At 44.0% G+C, this 23,202-nt stretch overlaps 1 protein-coding gene across 1 annotated transcript in view; it reads left to right on the top strand.

Moving 5' to 3' along the window:
- Positions 1 to 23,202, top strand: part of LOC133557447 (synaptic vesicle glycoprotein 2C-like) — an 88,047-nt gene that overhangs the window by 11,956 nt on the left and 52,889 nt on the right. The window contains exon 2 of the mRNA XM_061907907.1: positions 15,464 to 16,175. Coding sequence (XP_061763891.1) covers positions 15,614 to 16,175 — 562 coding nt within the window. The 5' untranslated portion in view covers positions 15,464 to 15,613. The remainder of the gene's footprint in view (positions 1 to 15,463; positions 16,176 to 23,202) is intronic.

The following is a 23,202-nucleotide window of genomic DNA, read 5'->3' as shown; positions in this document are numbered from 1 at the left end:
CGAGCAAATTAGAAATGTTCAATAAACAAATGTTCTATTCCAGACAAATCTGCAAGAGCATCTCTGCAAGGCTCGCGGAGCATCTGCAGCAGAGCTTTGGCGTGTCGTTTGATTCGCACGATGCGCATTAGCGAACGCTCACTGCGGCCATCTGTGGGCGCCGCAGTGAGCCTGCAGGGCCCCCCGCATTGAGAAAAAAAAAAAAAAAAAAAACGTCACTCCATATTGTCAACCTGGATGTCACATGCAAGCATAGGCAGACAAATGTATGACAAAAGTATCAAACCGTTGTCACCAAATACAGTGGACTACTTTTCCGTCGGTCGCCTTCTCCGCCGGTGATTTATGAACGTGGCGGCGCGGTGGCGGCGCGGTGTCGGCGGGCCATGACAGCGCCACGAGGAGGAAAAGGTTCAGGGGCCGCTGATTCAGAGCTTGCGGAATTCGTCGAAATGGCGACTCCAAACAATGCGGAAAAAGCCCAGACTGAAGAGGAAGAATAAACAATGAACGCCAATGAGGGGAAAGGTCACGGCTCGGTTCGTCGTTGGCTCGGTCGCTCGTGAATGACAAGAACGTCAAGAGGAACGTCGACGTGATGACTCTGCAAATTTTTCAGATGGGAGTACGGACAAAAAAGAAGGAAATTTCGCATTAAAGGCAATTTGCGTTTTTCAGTTTTCGTCTTGAAAATCACCAAACGTTTTGCATTTTGATTCCTTGCTAGAGATGTCCGATAATGGCTTTAATGCCGATATTCCGATTATGTCCAACTCTTCATTACCGATTCCGATATCAACCGATACCGATATATACAGTCGTGGAATGATACCATTATTATGCCTAATTTTGTTGTGATGCATTAAACAATGTAACAAGGTTTTCCAAAATAAATCAACTCAAGTTATGGGAAAAAAGTGCCAACATGGCACTGCCGTAATTATTATTGAATTCACAAAGTGCATTATTCTTTTGAACATGTCTCAAAACAGCAGCTTGGAATTTGGGACATGCTCTCCCTGAGAGAGCATGAGGAGGTTGAAGTGGGGGTGAGTGTTAGCGGGGGGTGTATATTGTAGCATTCCGGAAGAGTTAGTGGCTCAGTGGCCTAGTTGTTAGAGTGTCCGCCCTGAGATCGGTAGGCCGTGAGTTCAAATCCCGGCCGAGTCATACCAAAGACTATAAAAATGGGACCCATTACCTCCCTGCTTGGGACTCAGCATTAAGGGTTGGAATTGGGGGTTAAATCACCATTAATGATTCCCGGGCGCGGCACCGCTGCTACCCACTGCTCCCCTCACCTCCTAGGGGGTGATCAAGGGTGATGGGTCAAATGCAGAGAATAATTTCGCCACATCTAGTATGTGTGTGACAATCATTGGTACTTTAACTTTAACTTTAACTTTTAACTTTAACTTAGTGCTGCTAGGGGTTCTGGGTATTTGTTCTGTTGTGTTACAGTGCGGATGTTCTCCCGAAATGTGTTCGTCGTTCTTGTTTGGTGTGGGTTCACAGTGTGGCGCATATTTGTAACAGTGTTAAAGTTGTTTATACGGCAACCCTCAGTGTGATCTGTATGGCTGTTGACCAAGTATGTGTGGCATTCACTCGTGAGCGTGAAAAGCCGTAGATATTATGTGATTGGGCCGGCATGCAAAGGCAGTGCCTTTAAGGTTTATTGGTGCTCTGTACTTCTCCCTACGTCCGTGTACCACTCCGTACAGCGGCATTTTAAAAAAGTCATGAATTTTACTTTTTGCAACCGATTCCGATAATTTCCGATATTACATTTTAAAGCATTTATCGGCCGATTATATCAGCAGCCCGATTTAATCGGACGTCCTGATATAATCGGACATCTTTATTCCTGACTGAACCCAAAACGTGCTGCCGATTCTGGTACCGATCATGTCAACTGTACAATTGTTATTGTGTTTATGGGGAGTGCGACTGCTAGTTTAACAATATCAACTAGGGGTGTAACGGTACGTGTATTTGTATTGAACTGTTTCGGTACGGGGGTTTCGGTTGGGTACGGGGGTGTACCGAACAAGTTTCTAAGCTAAAGTCTTAACAAGCTGCTTTGCTTCTTCTGCCTCTGTATCAGCACCCAGCATTGTCCCACCCACACAACCATCTGATTGATTACATATATAGCGGTAACAGCCAATCAGCAGTGAGTATTCAGAGCGCATGTCGTCACAGAATAGTGTTTAGCAGGTGAGCATAAGACAGCGTACTCTCCCCAAATTATAAAAAACACCTCCCAGTCACAACTACTACTAACATCACTAATAGCCCGTTGACGTTCTAGAAACTTAAACTGCTCGCTCGCAGTTCTGGCTTGAGGTGAAGGCTAATTAGCTTTTAGCGTAACGTTAGCTCATTTTGCTGTGTGTGTGTGTGTGTGTGTGTGTGTGTGTGTGTGTGTGTGTGTGTTAGGGGCAGCAAGGCCCTGTCTGTTATTTCACATGAGCTCCATGGTGTTCACGGATGAATAGTCTCTCCTATTGCTGTTGTACTACTTTTTTCAGCAATAGATACATTAATCATTAGTAATGTAGCAGCCTAGTTTTGAATGGCAGGGTCCCTGCTATCACATGTTGACAAAAATATAACATTTACATAATAAAAGTCAAATACAGGCTTCCCAAATGCTGTAATAAATTAAGCATGATGAGTTGACTTGAAACTCTTTAATGTTGCACTTTTTATATGTAGAAGAAAAGTTTTGTCATTTTATTTAATCAAAAAACAACTTGAGGCAGTTTAATGTCGATTAACGTGGGTAGAATTATTATAGTGTTCCCAATGTTAAAAGGATAAAGCCATTGTTTACAAATTTGGTAAATAAAAAAAACCAAAATTTATATTTTGTTTTTTTCTTACTGTACCGAAAATGAACCGAATCGTGACCTCTAAACCGGGGTACGTACCTAACCGAAATTTTTGTGTACCGTTACACCCCTAATATCAACACAATATTTAAACCAGTTCCTTAGTTTCTTTTATTACACACTTGTCCCGATACCAATATTTATACTTTTTGATACTTTTCTAAAAAAAAGGGGACCACAAAAAATTGCATTGTTGGCTTTATTTTAACAATCAATCAATCAATCAATCAATCAAAGTCACAAGTGTCTCAAAGGGCTGCAAGCCACAAGGACATCCTCGACTCAGATCCCACATCAGGGCAAGAAAAAACTCAACCCAATGGTATGACAATTAGAGACCTTTTAGGGGACCGCAGATTTGGAAAATAGAGGGGCTCCTACATGCAAATTGAGGTTCTACTGCATTTTAAAAATGATATTTGAAGGTGCCCTTTTCATCTTAGCTTTGACTCTGCGTGACATATTGGTGGTTACATTGACAAGCAGGCATCACGACACCTTCTGCAGCACCTGGAGGAGCCTTAGTCAAATGATACCTTTCTTGTTCCTCCCGGAGCAGCCAGATATCAAGCTCTTATAGGCAAAAATTATGTCATCTCAGGTCCAGCATGACCATTTGCACCCGACTGAGGCCATAACTAACATTTGACGTTAACCTAACATGTACGTCCGGTCACGGGGATCTGGCTGCCATTCTGCATACCACAAACCGATTAACTCAAGCCTTTCTCTTGTTTAACATAAGCTATCCCACATGTGCATGCACACGTAATGTCCATACTTTATTACCTGCCTACAATGATGGACCACTGTTTACCAGACTTGCTTGCTCCAAAGAGACTGTAATTTCCCACAGTCTGGAGAAACATGTTATTTCGTAGTCTAGCAGATACTACATGCACTCAAGCTGTGGTGTCCAAAGTGCGGACTGGGTGCCATTCGAGGCCTGCAGCTCATTTTTTAACGGCCCGTAGCACATTCTAAAAATACTATTAAAAAAAAAATCTATTTTTGAAAAACTTGCAAGAAAAGCACAAAGTGGAATGTAATGAAAAAAAGTGTCAGTGTTGACTCTGATAACACAATTTCTCTTAAAAGCTGCCGTTACTCAAAAAATAATAATGAATCAAAATCAATGTTGTTATTAGTTGTTGACCAATTTAAACAAACAACAACCAAAAAAAAAAGCCATATCAAAGTTTTTTGGGACATAAAAGGACATAAAAAAAAAGTTTTTAAAACGAATGACAACAATTTATAATTGACAGATTAATATCTAGATGAACTTCAAATCTAAGTAATGAAAGTAAAAACAATAATTTTACTTTTTAACATTTTTATTAGTGGGGCTCTTTTGGATCCCCAATATTTTTTGCGGATTAAAAAAAAAAAAAAACATAGATCTGAAGTTGATCGACAGACTCAAGTAATGAAAGTTAAAAAAATATATATTTGACTTATTTTTAACATTTTTAATAGTGGGGCTTTTTGGGATCTCCAATAATTTTTTGGGGGATTAAAAAAAAAATAAACAAAACCTTATAATTGACAGATAGATCGGAAGTTGATCTACGGACGTAAGTAATGAAAATAAAGAAAATAATTTGACTTATTTTGAACATTTTTATTAGTGGGGCTCTTTTGAATCCCCAATAATTTCTGTGGGATTAAAAAAAAAAAAAAAAAGTATAATTGACAGATCGGAAGTTGATCTACAGACTTTAGTAAAGAAAGTAAAAAAATAATTTGACTTATTTTAAAAAATGTTTATTAGTGGGCCTCTTTTGGATACCCAATAATTTTGGTGGGATTAAAAAAAAAAACAATTTATAATTGACAGATAGATCTGAAGTTCATCTACAGATTTAAGTACTGAAAATAAAAAAAATAATTTGACTTATTTTTAACATTTTTATTAGTGGGGCTCTATTGGATCCCCAATCATTTTTGTGGGATTACAAAAAAATAAAGCAAACCCTTATAATTGACAGATCGGAAATTGATCTACAGACTTAAGTAATGAAAGTAAAAAAATAATTTGACTTATTTTTAACATTTTTATTAGTGGGGCTCTATTGGATCCCCAATAATATTTTTTTTTTTGAAAACCTTAGAATTGACAGATCTAAAGTTGATCTACAGATTTAAGTAATGAAGGTGAAACGATTGTTTGACTTATTTTTAACAATTTTATTAATGTGGCTCTTTTGGATCCCCAATAATTTTAGTGGGATTAAACAAAAACAATATGTATAATACATAGATCTGAAGTTGATCTACAAATTTAAGTAACGGAAGTAAAACAATAATTTCCCTTATTTTCAACAATTTTATTAGTGGGGCTCTTTTGGATCCCCAATAATAAGACAAAACCTTATAATTGACAGATAAATCGGAAGTTGATCTACAGACTTAAGTAATGAAAGTAAAAAAATAATTTGACTTATGTTTTTTTTAAATTATTAATGGAGCTCTTTTGGAACCCCAATAATTTTGGTGGGATTAAAAAAACAACAATTTATAATTGACAGATAAATCGGAAGTTGATCTACAGACTTAAGTAATGAAAGTAAAAAAATAATTTGACTTTTTTTTTTTTTTTTTTTATATTAGTGGGGCTCTTTTGGAACCCCAATAATTTTGGTGGGATTAAAAAAAAACAACAACTTATAATTGACTGATGTTGTTGATAGATCTGAAGTTGATCTACAGACTTAAGTAATGAAAATTAAAAAAATTATTTGACTTATTTTTAACATTTTTATTAGTGGGGCTCTTTTGGATTCCCAATCATTTTTGTGAGATTAAAAAAAAATAAAACAAAACCTTATAATTGACAGATCGGAAGTTGATCTACAAACTTAAGTAATGAAAGTAAAAAAAACAATTTGACTTATTTTTAACATTTTTATTAGTGGGGCTCTATTGGATCTCCAATAATTTTAGTGAGATTATTTTTTTATTTTATTTTTAAGAACCTTAGAATTGACAGATCTAAAGTTGATCTACAGATTTAAGTAATGAAGGTGAAACGATTGTTTGACTTATTTTTAAACAATTTTATTAGTGTGGCTCGTTTGGATCCCCGATAATTTTAGTGGGATTAAACAAAAACAAAATGTATAATACATCGATCTGAAGTTGATCTACAGATTTAAGTAACGGAAGTGAAACAATAATTTCACTTATTTTCAACAATTTTATTAGTGGGGCTCTTTTGGATCCCCAATAATTTTAGTGGGATTAAACAACAACAAAAAAAAAATTATAATAGACAGAGCTGAAATTGATCTGCAGATTTAAGTAATGAAAGTAAAACAATAGTTTGCCTTATTTTTAAACATTGTGTTGGCCCTGCGATGAGGTGGCGACTTGTCCAGGGTGTACCCCGCCTTCCGCCCGATTGTAGCTGAGATAGGCGCCAGCGCCCCCCGCGACCCCGAAAGGGAATAAGCGGTAGAAAATGGATGGGATGGATGGATGTTATTAGTGGGGCTCTTTTGGATACCCAATAATTTTAGTGGGATTAAAAGAAAAAAAAAAATATGTATATATATATTGCTCCTCTCTGAGCTGCAACCTTATCGTGGTAGAGGAGTTTGCGTGTCCCAATGATCCAAGGAGCTATGTTGTCCGGGGGCATAAAGCCCCTTGGTAGGGTCTCCCAAGGCAAACAGGTTCTAGGTGAGGGATCAGACAAAGAGCAGCTCGAAGACCTTTATGAAGATGAAAAATCATGGACCCAGATTTCCCTCGCCCGGACGCGGGTCACCGGGGCCCCCCTCTGGAGCCAGGCCCGGAGGTGGGGCACGATGGCTAGCGCCTGGTGGCCGGGCCTGTTCCCATGGGGCCCGGCCGGACACAGCCCGAAGAGGTAACGTGGGTCACCCCTCCAATGGGCTCACCACCCATAGCAGGGGCCATAGAGGTCGGGTGCATTGTGAGCTGGGCGACAGCCGAAGGCAGGGCACTTGGCGGTCCGATCCTCGGCTACAGAAGCTAGCTCTTGGGACGTGGAACGTCACGTCACTGGGGGGGAAGGAGCCTGAGCTAGTGCGCGAAGTCGAGAAATTCCGGCTGGATATAGTCGGACTCACTTCGACGCACAGCAAGGGCTCTGGAACCACTTCTCTCGAGAGGGATTGGACCCTCTTCCACTCTGGCGTTGCCGGCAGTGAGAGGCGACGGGCTGGGGTGGCAATTCTTGTTTCCCCCCGGCTCAAAGCCTGTACGTTGGAGTTCAACCCGGTGGACGAAAGGGTAGCCTCCCTCCGCCTTCGGGTGGGGGGACGGGTCCTGACTGTTGTTTGTGCTTATGCACCAAACAGCAGTTCAGAGTACCCACCCTTTTTGGGAACACTCGAGGGAGTACTGGAAAGTGCTCCCCAGGGTGATTCCCTTGTCCTACTGGGAGACTTCAACGCTCACGTTGGCAAAGACAGTGAAACCTGGAGAGGCGTGATTGGGAAGAATGGCCGCCCGGATCTGAACCCGAGTGGTGTTTTGTTATTGGACTTTTGTGCTCGTCACAGTTTGTCGATAACAAACACCATGTTCAAACATAAGGGTGTCCATATGTGCACTTGGCACCAGGACACCCTAGGCCGCAGTTCCATGATCGACTTTGTAGTTGTGTCATCGGATTTGCGGCCTCATGTTTTGGACACTCGGGTGAAGAGAGGGGCGGAACTTTCTACCGATCACCACCTGGTGGTGAGTTGGCTGCGATGGTGGGGGAGGATGCCGGACAGACCTGGGAGGCCCAAACGCATTGTGAGGGTCTGCTGGGAACGTCTGGCAGAGTCTCCTGTCAGACAATGTTTCAATTCCCACCTCCGGAAGAACTTTGAACATGTCACGAGGGAGGTGCTGGACATTGAGTCCGAGTGGACCATGTTCCGCACCTCTATTGTCGAGGCGGCAGATCGGAGCTGTGGCCGCAAGGTAGTTGGTGCCTGTCGGGGCGGCAATCCTAAAACCCCTTGGTAGACACCAGCGGTGAGGGATGCCGTCAAGCTGAAGAAGGAGTCCTATCGGGTCCTTTTGGCTCATAGGACTCCGGAGGCAGTGGACAGGTACCGACAGGCCAAGCGGTGTGCAGCTTCAGCGGTTGCGGAGGCAAAAACTCGGACATGGGAAGAGTTCGGGGAAGCCATGGAAAACGACTTCCGGACGGCTTCGAAGCGATTCTGGACCACCGTCCGCCGCCTCAGGAAGGGGAAGCAGTGCACTATCAACACCGTGTATGGTGCGGATGGTGTTCTGCTGACCTCGACTGCGGATGTTGTGGATAGGTGGAAGGAATACTTCGAAGACCTCCTCAATCCCACCAACACGTCTTCCTATGAGGAAGCAGTGCCTGGGGAATCTGTGGTGGACTCTCCTATTTCTGGGGCTGAGGTCGCTGAGGTAGTTAAAAAGCTCCTCGGTGGCAAGGCCCCAGGGGTGGACGAGATCCGCCCGGAGTTCCTTAAGGCTCTGGATGCTGTGGGGCTGTCTTGGTTGACAAGACTTTGCAGCATCGCGTGGACATCGGGGGCGGTACCTCTGGATTGGCAGACCGGGGTGGTGGTTCCTCTCTTTAAGAAGGGGGACCGTAGGGTGTGTTCCAACTATCGTGGGATCACACTCCTCAGCCTTCCCGGTAAGGTTTATTCAGGTGTACTGGAGAGGAGGCTACGTCGGATAGTCGAACCTCGGATTCAGGAGGAACAGTGTGGTTTTCGTCCTGGTCGTGGAACTGTGGACCAGCTCTATACTCTCGGCAGGGTTCTTGAGGGTGCATGGAGTTTGCCCAACCAGTCTACATGTGCTTTGTGGACTTGGAGAAGGCATTCGACCGTGTCCCTCGGGAAGTCCTGTGGGGAGTGCTCAGAGAGTATGGGGTATCGGACTGTCTTATTGTGGCGGTCCGTTCCATTTCCAGTGAGGGTTGGACTCCGCCAAGGCTGTCCTTTGTCACCGATTCTGTTCATAACTTTTATGGACAGAATTTCTAGGCGCAGTCAAGGTGTTGAGGGGTTCCGGTTTGGTAGACGCAGGATTAGGTCTCTGCTTTTTGCAGATGATGTGGTCCTGATGGCTTCATCTGACCGGGATCTTCAGCTCTCGCTGGATCGGTTCGCAGCCGAGTGTGAAGCGACCGGAAAGAGAATCAGCACCTCCAAGTCCGAGTCCATGGTTCTCGCCCGGAAAAGGGTGGAGGGCCATCTCCGGGTTGGGGAGGAGACCCTGCCCCAAGTGGAGGAGTTCAAGTACCTAGGAGTCTTGTTCACGAGTGAGGGAAGAGTGGATCGTGAGATCGACAGGCGGATCGGTGCAGCGTCTTCAGTAATGCGGACGTTGTACCGATCCGTTGTGGTGAAGAAGGAGCTGAGCCGGAAGGCAAAGCTCTCAATTTACCGGTCGATCTACGTTCCCATCCTCACCTATGGTCATGAGCTTTGGGTCATGACCGAAAGGATAAGATCACGGGTACAAGCGGCCGAAATGAGTTTCCTCCGCCGTGTGGCGGGGCTCTCCCTTAGAGATAGGATGAGAAGCCCTGCCATCCGGGAGGAACTCAAAGTAAAGCCGCTGCTCCTTCACATCGAGAGGAGCCAGATGAGGTGGTTCGGGCATCTGGTCAGGATGCCACCCGAACACCTCCCTAGGGAGGTGTTTAGGGCACGTCCAACCGGTAGGAGGCCACGGGGAAGACCCAGGACACGTTAGGAAGACTATGTCTCCCGGCTGGCCTGGGAACGCCTCGGGATCCCCCGGGAAGAGCTAGACGAAGTGGCTGGGGAGAGGGAAGTCTGGGTTTCCCTGCTTAGGCTGTTGCCCCCGCGACCCGACCTCGGATAAGCGGAAGATGATGGACGGATGGATGGATATATATATTGACGGATAGATCTGAAGTTGATCTACAAATTTAAGTAATGAAAGTTAAAAAAAAAAAGGACTTACTTTTAAAATGTTTATTAGTGTGATTAAAAAAAAAACTGTCAAAATTGCTCAAAAAGTAAGAACGTTATTGAACAGTGTCCTATTTAAAACCCCCAAATATTGCATATCCTCTGATTGTTTAAGAAGCGTCCCTCAAAAGGAAGAATTTTGAACCCCACTTCACGCTCATGGGCCTGGCGTGGCCTTCGGAGGAGCCTGGAACGTGGCTGTGAGATTACAGACGTTTATTCTAAGTGCACCGTACACTCGGGGGTCAGGCCGCCATCACCTGGCCGCGCCGTAGAAAGTTAGCTACCACCTATTTCCCGCTCCATTTCGCTGCTGCATTGCAGCAAACTCTCTACCGGGCTCCCTCCGCGAGCCCCCTGGGCGCCGGCGTTCCAGTGACTGATCCCAACTGATGTTTTATCTCATCCCGCCGAGCGGAGACGCCATACATCAACCTGCCAGCGTCTATTTGCGCACTTAACCCAGCGGCTGCAGCCCTCTGCTCCAAAGGGATGCAAACACACAAGGGTGTTAGCGGTAAAGATGGATTTTCCGCACTCTCCAGACTACTACTATTCATTCTCAGCGTATGCCATGACGACAACTGCACAAGCTGTCCAAGTCTATATGTGCCACTTTGCGGTCCTTATACACACACCATAACGAAGCACAGTACGTCTGACTATGGTAGCCGTAATACTCCGAACAATCCATCAAACTGTGCGGCTTCGTAGTTTACCAAAGTCGTACTAAAACATTCAGACAGATTTTTGAGCCTATATTCTTAATGGAACATTTAATATTTTGGTGTTGTTTACTGGCATCATTTTACAGTCTACACCAGGGGTGTCAAACTCAAATACAGAGTGGGCCAAAATTCTAAACTGAACAAAGCCGAGGGCCAAAGTTGAACAACTTAACCTTTTAATAGGGACCCAAACAAGTTTTGCATTGAATATTGAACAAGCAAGGCTAATATAATTTTATAGTGACATGCAAAATCGAGTTTTGTTGGTAGCAGGGGTGTATATTGTAGCGTCCCGGAAGAGTTAATGCTGCAAGGGGTTCTGGGTATTTGTTCTGTTGTGTTTATGTTGTGTTATGGTGCGGATGTTCCCCCGAAATGTGTTTGTCATTCTTGTTTGGTGTGGGTTCACAGTGTGGTGTAACAGTGTTAAAGTTGTTTGGATTAGATTAGATTAGATAGTACTTTATTTATTCCGTCAGGAGAGTTCCTTCAGGAAAATTTAAATTTTCAGCACAATCCCATTCAAGATCAGACGAACATTACAGGGAGACAGAACAGGATCCCTGACGGGTCTGCCGGCTTCCAGCGCCCCTTACAAAAAAGATGAGATACAGGTAAACAAGGGGAGAGGAGGGGGGAATGGGAGAAATATACGGCCACCCTCAGTGTGACCTGTATGGCTGTTGACCAAGTATGCCTTGCATTCACTTGTGTGTGTGTAGAAGCCACATATATTACGTGACTGGGCCGGCACGCTGTTGGTATAGAGGAAAAGCGGACGTGACGACAGGTCGTAGAGGATGCTAAAAGCAGTACCTTTAAGGCACGCCCCCAATATTGTTGGCCGGGTGGAAATTCAGGAAAATGGTTGCCCCAGGAGATTTTCGGTGGGGACACTGAAATTCGGAATTCTCCTGGAAAAATCGGGAGGGTTGGCAAGTATGAGAATTAGCGTTGAATGCGGTGATACAGCGGCACCGCCACTGTATAATACCGGCGGGCCAGCTCAAATGTTAATTTATTATTGCCTCAAGGGCCAAATTAAATTACATGGCCCGCGGGCCAGAGTTTGACACCCAAGGTCTACACGTATGTCTTATGTGTGACTGCCATCTACTGGCCACAATTATCGTTACACCATCCATCCATCCATCTTATTCCGCTTATCCGAGGTCGGGTCGCGGGGGCAACAGCCTAAGCAGGGAAACCCAGACTTCCCTCTCCCCAGCCACTTCGTCCAGCTCCTCCCGGGGGTTCCCGAGGCGTTCCCAGCCGGGACACATAGTCTTCCTAACATGTCCTGGGTCTTCCCCGTGGCCTCCTACCGGTTGGACGTGCCCTAAACACCTCCCTAGGGAGGCGTTCGGGTGGCATCCTGACCAGATGCCCGAACCACCTCATCTGGCTCCTCTCCATGTGGAGGAGCAGCGGCTTTACTTTGAGCTCCCCCCGGATGGCAGAGCTTCTCAGCCTATCTCTAAGGGAGAGACCCGCCACCCAGCGGAGAAAGCTCATTTCGGCCGCTTATACCCGTGATCTTGTCCTTTCGGTCATAACCCAAAGCTCATGTCCATAGGTGAGGATGGGCCAGATGAACCCATCAGGACTACATCATCTGCAAAAAGCAGAGACCTAATCCTGCAGCCACCAAACCGGATCCCCTCAACGCCCTGACTGCGCCTAGAAATTCTGTCCATAAAAGTTATGAACAGAATCGGTGACAAAGGGCAGCCTTGGCGGAGTCCAACCCTCACTGGAAACGTGTTCGAATTACTGCCGGCAATGCGGACCAAGCTCTGACACTGATCGTAGAGGGAGCGGACCGCCACAATCAGACAGTCCGATACCCCATACTCTCTGAGCACTCACCACAGGACTTCTCAGGGTACACGGTCGAATGCCTTCTCCAAGTCCACAAAGCACAAGTAGACTGGTTGGGCAAACTCCCATGCACCCTCAAGAACCCTGCCGAGAGTATAGAGCTGGTCCACAGTTCCACGACCAGGACGAAAACCACACTGTTCCTCCTGAATCCGAGGTTCGATTATCCGGCGCAGCCTCCTCTCCAGTACACCTGAATTGACCTTACCAGGAAGGCTGAGGATCATTACACTATGTACCAAATAAAATAGCTTTGAGGTCGGTAAGTACAACCAGAATTATTCCGTACATTAAGCGCACCAGGTTTTAAGGCGCATTGTCGATTTTTTGGAGAAACTGAAAGGATTTTGCTAGGATCGTGATGAGAGAGCGGCCACATCACACCAGTTCTCAAATCCCTTCACTGGCTTCCTGTTCCACTCAGGATAGAATACAAAGTATCCCTACTAACTCACCAGGGCCTCCATGGAAATGTCCCCCTCTACCTCAAAGAACTACCTCCAAATCCTACACACGACATCTTTGCTCCGGACAGGCTAGCCTCTTCCAACCCCCGAGGACAAATGGGAGATCGGGCATTCTGCTCCGCCGCTCCAAGTCTGTGGAACGCTATCCCTGATCACCTGAGGGCACCACAGACTGTGGATGCTTTTAAAAAAGGCTTAGAATCCCTTCTTTTAAAAAAAGCCTTTTTTTAGATATATGTGTGGTAGTTCTAGCTATTAGGCTTTTGTAGTTTTATTTTTTTTAGTTTTTTTAATGCACTGTAGCACTTTGAGGTTGTTTGCTCAATGTAAAGTGCTTTTACAAATAAAATGTATTATTATTATTATTATTTTAAGTGCACCTTATAGTCCGAAAAATACGGTATCCCACAATGTCAGAATAGCCACAAACAGACATAACTACAAATTACTACATTTTATGAATGAATAGACAACTCACACTATTATGTTAGATCCACTATGGACTGGACTCTCACTATTATGTTAGATCCACTATGGACTGGACTCTCACTATTATGTTAGATCCACTATGGACTGGACTCTCACTATTATGTTAGATCCACTATGGACTGGACTCTCACTATTATGTTAGATCCACTATGGACTGGACTCTCACTATTATGTTAGATCCACTACGGACTAGACCTTCACACTATTATGTTAGATCCACTATGGACTGGACTCTCACAATATTATGTTAGATCCACTATGAACTGGACTCTCACACTATTATGTTAGATCCACTATGGACTGGACTTTCACACTATTATGTTAGATCCACTATGGACTGGACTCTCACTATTATGTTAGGTCCACTATGAACTGGACTCTCACTATTATGTTAGATCCAGTATGGACTAGACTCTCAAACTATTATGTTAGATCCACTATGGACTGGACTTTCACACTATTATGTTAGATCCACTATGGACTGGACCTTCACACTATTATGTTAGATCCACTATGGACTGGACTTTCACACTATTATGTTAGATCCACTATGAACTGGACTCTCACTATTATGTTAGATCCACTATGGACTGGACTCTCACTATTATGTTAGATCCACTATAAACTGGACTCTCACAATATTATGTTAGATCCACTATGGACTAGACTCACAATATTACGTTAGATCCACTATGGACTGGACTCTCACAATATTATGTTAGATCCACTATGGACTAGACTCACAATATTATGTTAGATCCACTATGGACTGGACTCTCACTATTATGTTAGATCCACTATTTCACCAATTATTTATTCATTTATTTTATTGTGATTACTTATGGAGTGTATTGTGATTACATTGAGAACAGGAAGTGAACAAAAAAATTAGCAACTGTTATGTAAAAGGGGTAGGATTAAATAAACTCTGCTTCTTCCTACTCCTTTAGACTCAACTCAACTCAACTATGGACTGGACTCTTACAATATTATGTTAGATCCACTTTGGACTGGACTCTCACTATTATGTTAGATTTACTACGGACTGGACTCTCTCAATATTATGTTAGATCCACTATGGACTGGACTTTCACAATATTATGCTAGATCCACTATGGACTGGACTTTCACAATATAATGTTAGATCCACTATGGACTGGACTTTCACAATATAATGTTAGATCCACTATGGACTGGACTTTCACATTATTATGCTAGATCCACTATGGACTGGATTTTCACAATATAATGTTAGATCCACTATGGACTGGACTTTCACAATATTATGCTAGATCCACTATGGACTGGACTTTCACAATATAATGTTAGATCCACTATGGACTGGACTTTCACAATATTATGCTAGATCCACAATGGACTGGACTTTCACAATATAATGTTAGATCCACTATGGACTGGACTTTCACAATATTATGCTAGATCCACTATGGACTGGACTTTCACAATATAATGTTAGATCCACTTGGGACTGGACTTTCACAATATTATGCTAGATCCACTTGACGTCCATTGCACCGGTCGCCCACATCCGCAGTCCTCTCCAAGGTTTCTCATTGTCATCCCTCTGGGTTGAGTTTTTCCTCGCCCTGATGTGGGATCTGAACCGAGGATGTCGTTGTGGCTTGTGCAGCCCTTTGAGACACTCGTGATTTAGGGCTATATCAGTAAACATTGATTGATAGTTGGTACTTACTCCTTTTGTATTGAACATTTCATTGAATAATTAGAAAAAAACTAATCCTGGAGGTCAGGTCCCTCTAGGTTTCTCACTCCAACGTCCCCACAGAAAATGCTATTTCATTGTGTGATTGTCCTGTCGCTGCCAGGGTTGGCAGGTGGGCGGACACGCGACTGGTTCTTGATGGCGCTGACAGGTCTCTGGCGAGACCGAGTCCCCCCGGGGGGGCTCTCACTCCCACCAGGCTGACATGTGTTCGCGGTCATGAATTAGCTCGGACACGCCAGAGACTGTAAAAAAAACAAACGCCTTTGAACAACTTTGAATGATGCGTTTTCTCCCGCAGGCTGCTGAACCCTTGCAGGACTGATCGCACTCCACGGGGCTCGACCTCCGCACTTAATTAAAAGTGTCCCGGCAGTTGGCGGTTAGACCCGGTAAACCACGGGAGCGGCTCGTTCCAAAACCGTTAGTGCCGAACTTCGTCTGCGTCAAGATGAATGACGCGCACAACAACAGGACTTCCCTGGTCAAAGGCGCCAAGGACATCGCCAAGGAGGCCAAGAAGCAAGCTGGCAAGAACCTCAGCAAGGCAGCGGACCGCGCCTCGGATGAATACTCGGCGCACCGCAGCTATAATCAGTTCCAGAACGAGGACGACTACAATTCCTACGGCCAGCCGGGCGATGAGCCCGACGAGGACGGGGCGTCCAGCGACGCCACGGAGGGACACGACGACGAGGATGAGATCTACGAGGGCGAGTACCAAGGCGTGCCCGCCTGCCAAGACGGGCCGGTCGCCCTCGGCCAGCCGGCCGGTGACGGCCCAAAGAGTCAGAAGGAGCTGGAAGGCGAGCGGCAGGCGGACGAGGAGGAGCTGGCGCAGCAGTACGAGCTCATCATGCAGGAGTGCGGACACGGGAGGTTCCAGTGGCAGCTCTTCTTCGTGCTGGGCCTGGCGCTCATGTCGGACGGCGTGGAGGTGTTCGTGGTGGGATTCGTGCTGCCCAGCGCCGAGACGGACATGTGCGTCCCCAACTCCGGCGCCGGATGGCTTGGTAAGAGTTTGTGCACAATACAACCTTCCCTGATAATTGGAGAGTACCTGTACATGAAAACTGATCTGTATCAGCCCCTAAATGTTTCTTATCGTATTTCTGACGTTTTACAACATTTTTCAAGCTACCTATTAAGGAAGAAACAAAGTGAACCCTCTTTATCTCTGTGGGTGGAGGCGGGCTCGCTCGCATACAGACAATATTATAAAGGCTTCTAACGTGTAATATAACGAATGTTTGGACATTTACTTTAAAAAGTAATTAAAGTTACTTGTTACTATGCAAAAAAAGTAATACAATTACTTTTATATTGGTAGATTAAATTAGTTATATATATATATATATATATGTATATATATATATATATATATATATATATATATATATATATATATATATATATATCCATCCATCCATCCATTTTCTACCGCTTGTCCCGTTCAGGTTTGCGGGGGGCGCGGGAGCCTATCCTAGCTGCATTCGGGCGGAAGGCGGTGTACACCCTGGACAAGTCACCACCTCATCACAGGGCCGACACAGATAGACAGACAACATTCACACTCACATTCACTCACTAGGGTCAATTTAGTGTTGCCATATATATATACATACATATATGTATATATATATATATATGTATAGTGTGTATGTATATATATATATATATATATATATATATATATATATATATATATATACACAAACCCCGTTCCCATATGAGTTGGAAAATTGTGTTGGATGTAAATATAAACGGAATACAATGATTTGCAAATCCTTTTCAACCCATATTCAGTTGAATGCACTACAAAGACAAGATATTTGATGTTCAAACTCATAAACTTTGTTTTGTTTTGCAAATAATAATTAACTTAGAATTTCATGGCGGCAACACGTGCCAAAGTAGTTGGGAAAGGGCATGTTCACCACTGTGTTACATCACCTTTTATTTTACACTCAATAAACGTTTGGGAACTGAGGAAACTAATTATTGAAGCTTTGAAAGCGGAATTATTTTCCATCCTTGTTTTATGTAGAGCTTCAGTCCTTCAACAGTCCGGGGTCTCCGCTGTCGTATTTTACGCTTTATAATGCGCCACACATTTTCGATGGACTGCAGGCGGGCCAGGAAAGTATCCGCACTCTTTTTTTACGAAGCCACGCTGTTCTAACACTGAAATAAGAAGGGGCGTCCATGATAACGTTGCTTGGATGACAACATATGTTATTCCAAAACCTGTATGTACCTTTCAGCATTAATGGTGCCTTCACAGATGTGTAAGTTACCCATGCCTTGGGCACTAATGCACCCCCATACCATCACAGATGCTGGCTTTTGAACTTTGCGACTATAACAATCTGAATGGTTATTTTCTTCTTTGTTCTGGAGGACACCGCGTCCTCTGTTTCCAAATATTTTTCAAAAGCTTTTTTACAGTAAGTCATTAATTTGACTTAGTCATTATTTTGTCTTAATAAGTCAATATTTACTAAGTCAAAATAATGACACACTTAGTATCACAGGTAACGAAGGCTGTTTTGTGTTTGGTTTTTACTTTACGGAATAAATATCGAGATATATATGGTATATTGCCACTCAGGATACGAAGTGAAAAACGCAACCAAAAATTGTAGGCTTCTTCAAGCGACGAAGCAGGCCTACTTCACCACAGTCTGTTGTCTATTGCCCCCCCCAGGCTGTTGTGAGATGGAGATGTGATGGTGGCGACATGCCTAATTACACTGTTCCTTACACCCACCCAGCCCCTTGCCCGTCCGTCCGACTGTCCCGTGTGGCGCCCCTTTCCCCATGGAGAGACAACACCTTAACTAACAAATTTTCTGGGGGAAACACCACAATGTGACAGGCTTGCGATCCTGCAATACGCCGTTTACGGACAAAGAGACGACAGCCACGGAAGCGCATTTCATCTCGAGGTAACGCGATCCAGTGAAAAAATACAACCGAGCTCCTGTCCCTAACGCTGCTATGCCTGCATCTGTCTGGCATCACACGTCACTTGGCAACAGGCCCACTCTGCTTTCATGAAACGTCTTTCAACTGCACATGCCAGGTAATTTATGTTGTTTTTTAAAGTAACGCAACAATGACTTTCCCTAGTAATTATTCATATGTATTATTATTTATTTACTGTTTTGGCAAATTAACGAGGAATTATAATTAATTTATTTTTTCCAAACACTGCTTGCCAGTGACTGAGCAGGAAGGGTGTTTGCGGAAAAAAGTCGCTATTAAAAAAATAGCAAAATAGGCAACGATGTAACAGAAATATAAACATTAGCCTCTAAAGGCTTTAGCGTCCACATGCGTGGACAGCACCTTTTAGCTCTTATTGCCAAAATTGTGTGCACTACTGAATTGGGGTATTATGGCCACTTATGTGGACATTTATACTGCCATCTGGTGGTGTCAGAAGAGTATAACTGTCACGCCTATGTATTATGTTTTGTTTTTGTCATGTTATGTTTTGTTTTTTGGACATTCAGTTCTTGCATTTTCACTTCCTTGTTTTCTTGGTTTCCTTAGTAACTCATTAGTTTCCACCTTGTCTCCAAGTCACGCCCCGGTCCTCAGTTCTCACACCTGCTAATCATTATCATAGTCATTTTTTAAGCCATTCTGTTTCTGTCTTCGTCCTGGCGACTTTACCGACATACCTACCTACCTTACCCACATCTCCATGTACCTACCTTCATGCCTTGCTGTTCGTTTTTTGACCACGCCACGTAAGTTTTGTATTCATGCCTCAGTGCAAGTTTTTGGTTTGTTATTCATGCCACACGGTGGGAGAGGGGTTAGTGCGTCTGCCTCACAATACAAAGGTCCTGCAGTCCTGGGTTCAATCCAAGGCTCAGGATCTTTCTGTGTGGAGTTTGCATGTTCTCCCCGTGAATGCGTGGGTTCCCTCCGGGTACTCCGGCTTCTTCCCACTTCCAAAGACATGCACCTGGGGATAGGTTGATTGGCAACACTAAATTGGCCCTAATGTGTGAATGTGAGTGTGAATGTTGTCTGTCTATCTGTGTTGGCCCTGCGATGAGGTGGCGACTTGTCCAGGGTGTACACCGCCTTCCGCCCGATTGTAGCTGAGATAGGCGCCAGCGCCCCCCGCAACCCCAAAAAGGGAATAAGCGGTAGAAAATGGATGGATATTCATGCCACAGCGCAAGTGTTTTAGTTTCACGTTTTTAGTTTACAGCCTTTGTTCTAGTCAATTGTTTTTGTAGCCAAGTATTTGTTCTCCGCCACTGTAAGCGCCCTTTGTTTGCCTTTTTGTGTTGTTTTGTTAGAATATCTATAAATATGTATTCACGTTCACGCCTGGCTCGTCCTAAATATTCTTTGCATCGAAGAAACAATCCAAGTCCATGTGTGACAATAACATACAATGGAATTTGGAAAAAAATAAGAATTGGCATGTCACTACACATGAAGTACACATTTGTGTACTTATGGACTATGTACATCATATCAAAAGATGATTTTTAGTTTATTTTAATTGGGGTCCAATAAGCCTAAATAGCTAATTTAAATAAAAAATAGCATGTAAACCAACCGCTTGGGCCTTAAAAGGTTTTAACATAAAAACAAAACCACATATAACAAGAGAGAGAGATGTTGCTGTCGCAAAAACTCAGTGAGGGAAATAAAGTCATTTGCTGAACGTCAACAAAAGTCAACAATTCCCCCCACCTTGGTATCGATACTACTGTCGACTCCACCGATACGCCCAACCCTGATATCACACAACCTCTGGCTTTGAAGAAGCCAACATTGTGCAGCCCACACATCGGATCGTGTTTGTTCGTGGTAGCTGCGACACACGATAACGACGACGTGCGCGCGGAAAACGGTACTCGCTGATCTCATCGCTCCTGGTTGTCATGGCACCCGGCCTTTTTGGATATACACGAGTAGGAGGCACAATGGAACACTTGACTCTCTGTCTTATGATGTCCAACAATATTATTACATCAAGACCTCCAGGGGGATGTCAATCAAAGCCCGGGCGTTATTGTTCTCGTTACTGGGGAGGGGTACCTAATGTTGTGGCCCGAGAGTGTGGTTGCTAATAAATATTCCCATTTCTCAGCGGGAGACAAGTGGGGGAGAGAAGAAAAGGAATGAGTCAGACGTACTGTATCACCGAGTCACACATCGAGTGTGCAGTACGAGCCTCGTGTGTACCGTACTAAAACATGTGCAAAGCTGACGTACTAAAAACTTGTGCGCGGAGGAGCGCGTCTCCTTAGTGAGCAGAATAAGGAGCGCCATCTTTTTAGCGTGTTCGTAGTCATGAATATGCAGATTATATGCAGATCAGCACGATACCGGTAGGAGGAGATGCAAATATAACACCAGTGAAGTCGGCAAGTTGTGTAAATGGTAAATAAAAACAGAATACAATGATTTAATAATCTTTTTTAACCTTTATTCAATTGAATGGACTGCAAAGACAAGCTACTTAACGTTGGAACTGGTAAACATTGTTATTTTTTGCAAATATAAGCTGTGTTTCAAAAAAAGTTGGCACAAGTGGCAAAGAGGACTGAGAAAGTTGAGGAATGCTCATCAAACACTTATTTGGAACGTTCCACAGGTGAACAGGCTAATTGGGAACAGGTGGGTGCCGTGATTGGGTATAAGAGCAGCTTCCGTGAAATGCTTAGTCATTCACAAACAAGGACGGGGCGAGGGTCGCCACTTTGTCAACAAATGCCCGAGCAAATTGTTTACGAACAACATTTCTCAACCCGCTATCGCAAGGAATTAAGGGATTATACCATCTACGGTCCATAATATCATCAAAAGGTTCAGATAATTTGGAGAACTCACTGCACATAAGCGATGATATTACGGACCTTGGATCCCTCAGGCGGTACTGCATCAAAAACCGACATCAGTGTGTAAAGGATATAACCACGTGGGCCCAGGAACACTTCAGAAAACCACTGTCAGTAACTACAGTTTGTCGCTACATCTGTAAGTGCGAGTTAAAACTCTGCCATGCAAAGCCAAAGCCATTTATCAACAACACCCATAAACTCCGCCGGCTTCGCTGAGCCCGAGCTCATCTAAGATGGACGGATGCAAAGTGAAAAAGTGGTCTGACGAGTCCACATTTCAAATAGTTTTTGGAAACTTTGTGTCCTCCGGACCAAAGAGGAAAAAAAACATCCGGGCTATTATAGACGTAAAGTTGAAAAGCCAGTATCTGTGATGGTATGGGGTGTATTAGTGCCCAAGGTGTTGGTAACTTACAGGTTTTGGAGCAAAGTCTTTTTCACGGACGCCCCTGCTTATTTCAGCAAGCCAATGCCAAGCCACATTCTGCATGTCTTACAACAGCGTGGCTTCATTGTAAAAGAGTGCAAGTACTAGACTGGCCCGCCTGTAGTCCAGACCTGTCTCCTATTGAAAATGTGTGGCGCATTATGAAGCCTAAAATACTGTTGAACAACTTAAGCTGTACATCAAACAAGAATGGGAAGGAATCTGGTTGAATTTTTGACCACTTCTTTTGACAAAATTGGTTCAGTTCAGCTAAATGTGTTGGTTTTCTCACATGGACTTGTTTCTTCAGCATTGTCCACATGTTTAAGTCAGGACTTTGGGAAGGCCATTCTAAAACCTACATTCTCGCCTGATTTAGCCATTCCTTTACCACTTTTGACGTGGGTTTGGGGTCCTTGTCCTGTTGGAACACCCAACCGCGCCCAAGACCCAACCTCCCCCCCGATGACTTTAGGTTGTCCTGAAGAATTTGGAGGTAATCCTCCTTTTTCATTGTCCCATTTAGCACTAGTTCCGTTGGCAGCAAAACAGGCCCAAAGCATAACACTACCACAACCATGCTTGACGGTAGTTATGGTGTTCCTGGGATTAAAGGCCTTCACCTTTTCACCTCCGAACATATTGCTGGGTATTTTGGCCAAACAGCTCAATTTTTGTTTCATCTGACCACAGAACTTTCCTCCAGAAGGTCTTCTCTTTGTCCATGTGATGTCACTCTCATCCGGGTTACGGCACCACCGTAACCCACTTGGTTCAGTCCCAGCTTTTTCCGATCCGCACGGGACTCGAACCTGGAGAGATGAATGTGCCAACTACCCCGAGCTAGAAGCCCAACCCATCAACATATAAGTGAAGTTTTGATCTTGGTGCCTTGCACCGTAGAAATAAACGGAACAGTCCGCAAGAACCTGAAAGCGGATCCTAGCTTGGGCAGGTGTTGCCGTAATTAACGTTGAAGGAATGGTGTTTTTTTTTTTTTTTTAATTTCCTCCTGAGGGAGTTTGTTTCATTTATTCCCTGCCAAACGGCTCCTGTCAATCACAGGCCCTCCCGTGGGAACCGTCGTCTATCCGCCGCCATTCGCACGCCCCATACGGGGAAATTAGCGTCTCGTCTCGGCTCGCTCGCTCGTCCTCCTCCTCCCTCGCATGCCGGGACGCGGCGTGCCGAGGAAGCCGGAACACGCTGCGAAAGGTGTCAGGAGGGAGTCGGACTTTAAAGAGGAATCAGTGAGCGTGGAGACGATTTAAGAGTTAGCTGGAATAATCCCCCTGCCGGAGGAAGAAAAAAATGAAAAACCATGTTTTGGTGAAAGGCGCAAACATACGGGAGGAAACAAATAAGGCTGCTTATACTCAGATGTGTCTGACTGGTATAGTATTAATACTAGGGGTGTGGGGAAAAAATCGATTCGAATACGAATCGAATCGTTTATGTTGTGCGATTCAGAATCGATTCTAATTTTTTAAAACTCGATTTATTTATTTTTAATTTAAAAAAAAATATATATAAGTTTTTTATTTATTTATTTATTTTTTTTAATCAATCCAACAAACCACTAAACAGCAATACCATAACAATGAAATCCAATTCCAAAACCAAACCTGACCCAGCAACACCCAGAACTGCAATAAAGACACAAACACGACACAGAACAAACCAAAAGCATTGAAACAAAAATGAATATTATCAACAACAGTATCAAAATTAGTT

The sequence above is a fragment of the Nerophis ophidion genome, linkage group LG08, assembly GCF_033978795.1.
Source record: "Nerophis ophidion isolate RoL-2023_Sa linkage group LG08, RoL_Noph_v1.0, whole genome shotgun sequence".
In the NCBI taxonomy this organism is placed as follows: Eukaryota; Metazoa; Chordata; class Actinopteri; order Syngnathiformes; family Syngnathidae; genus Nerophis; species Nerophis ophidion.
This window is presented reverse-complemented; position numbering and strand designations above follow the sequence as displayed.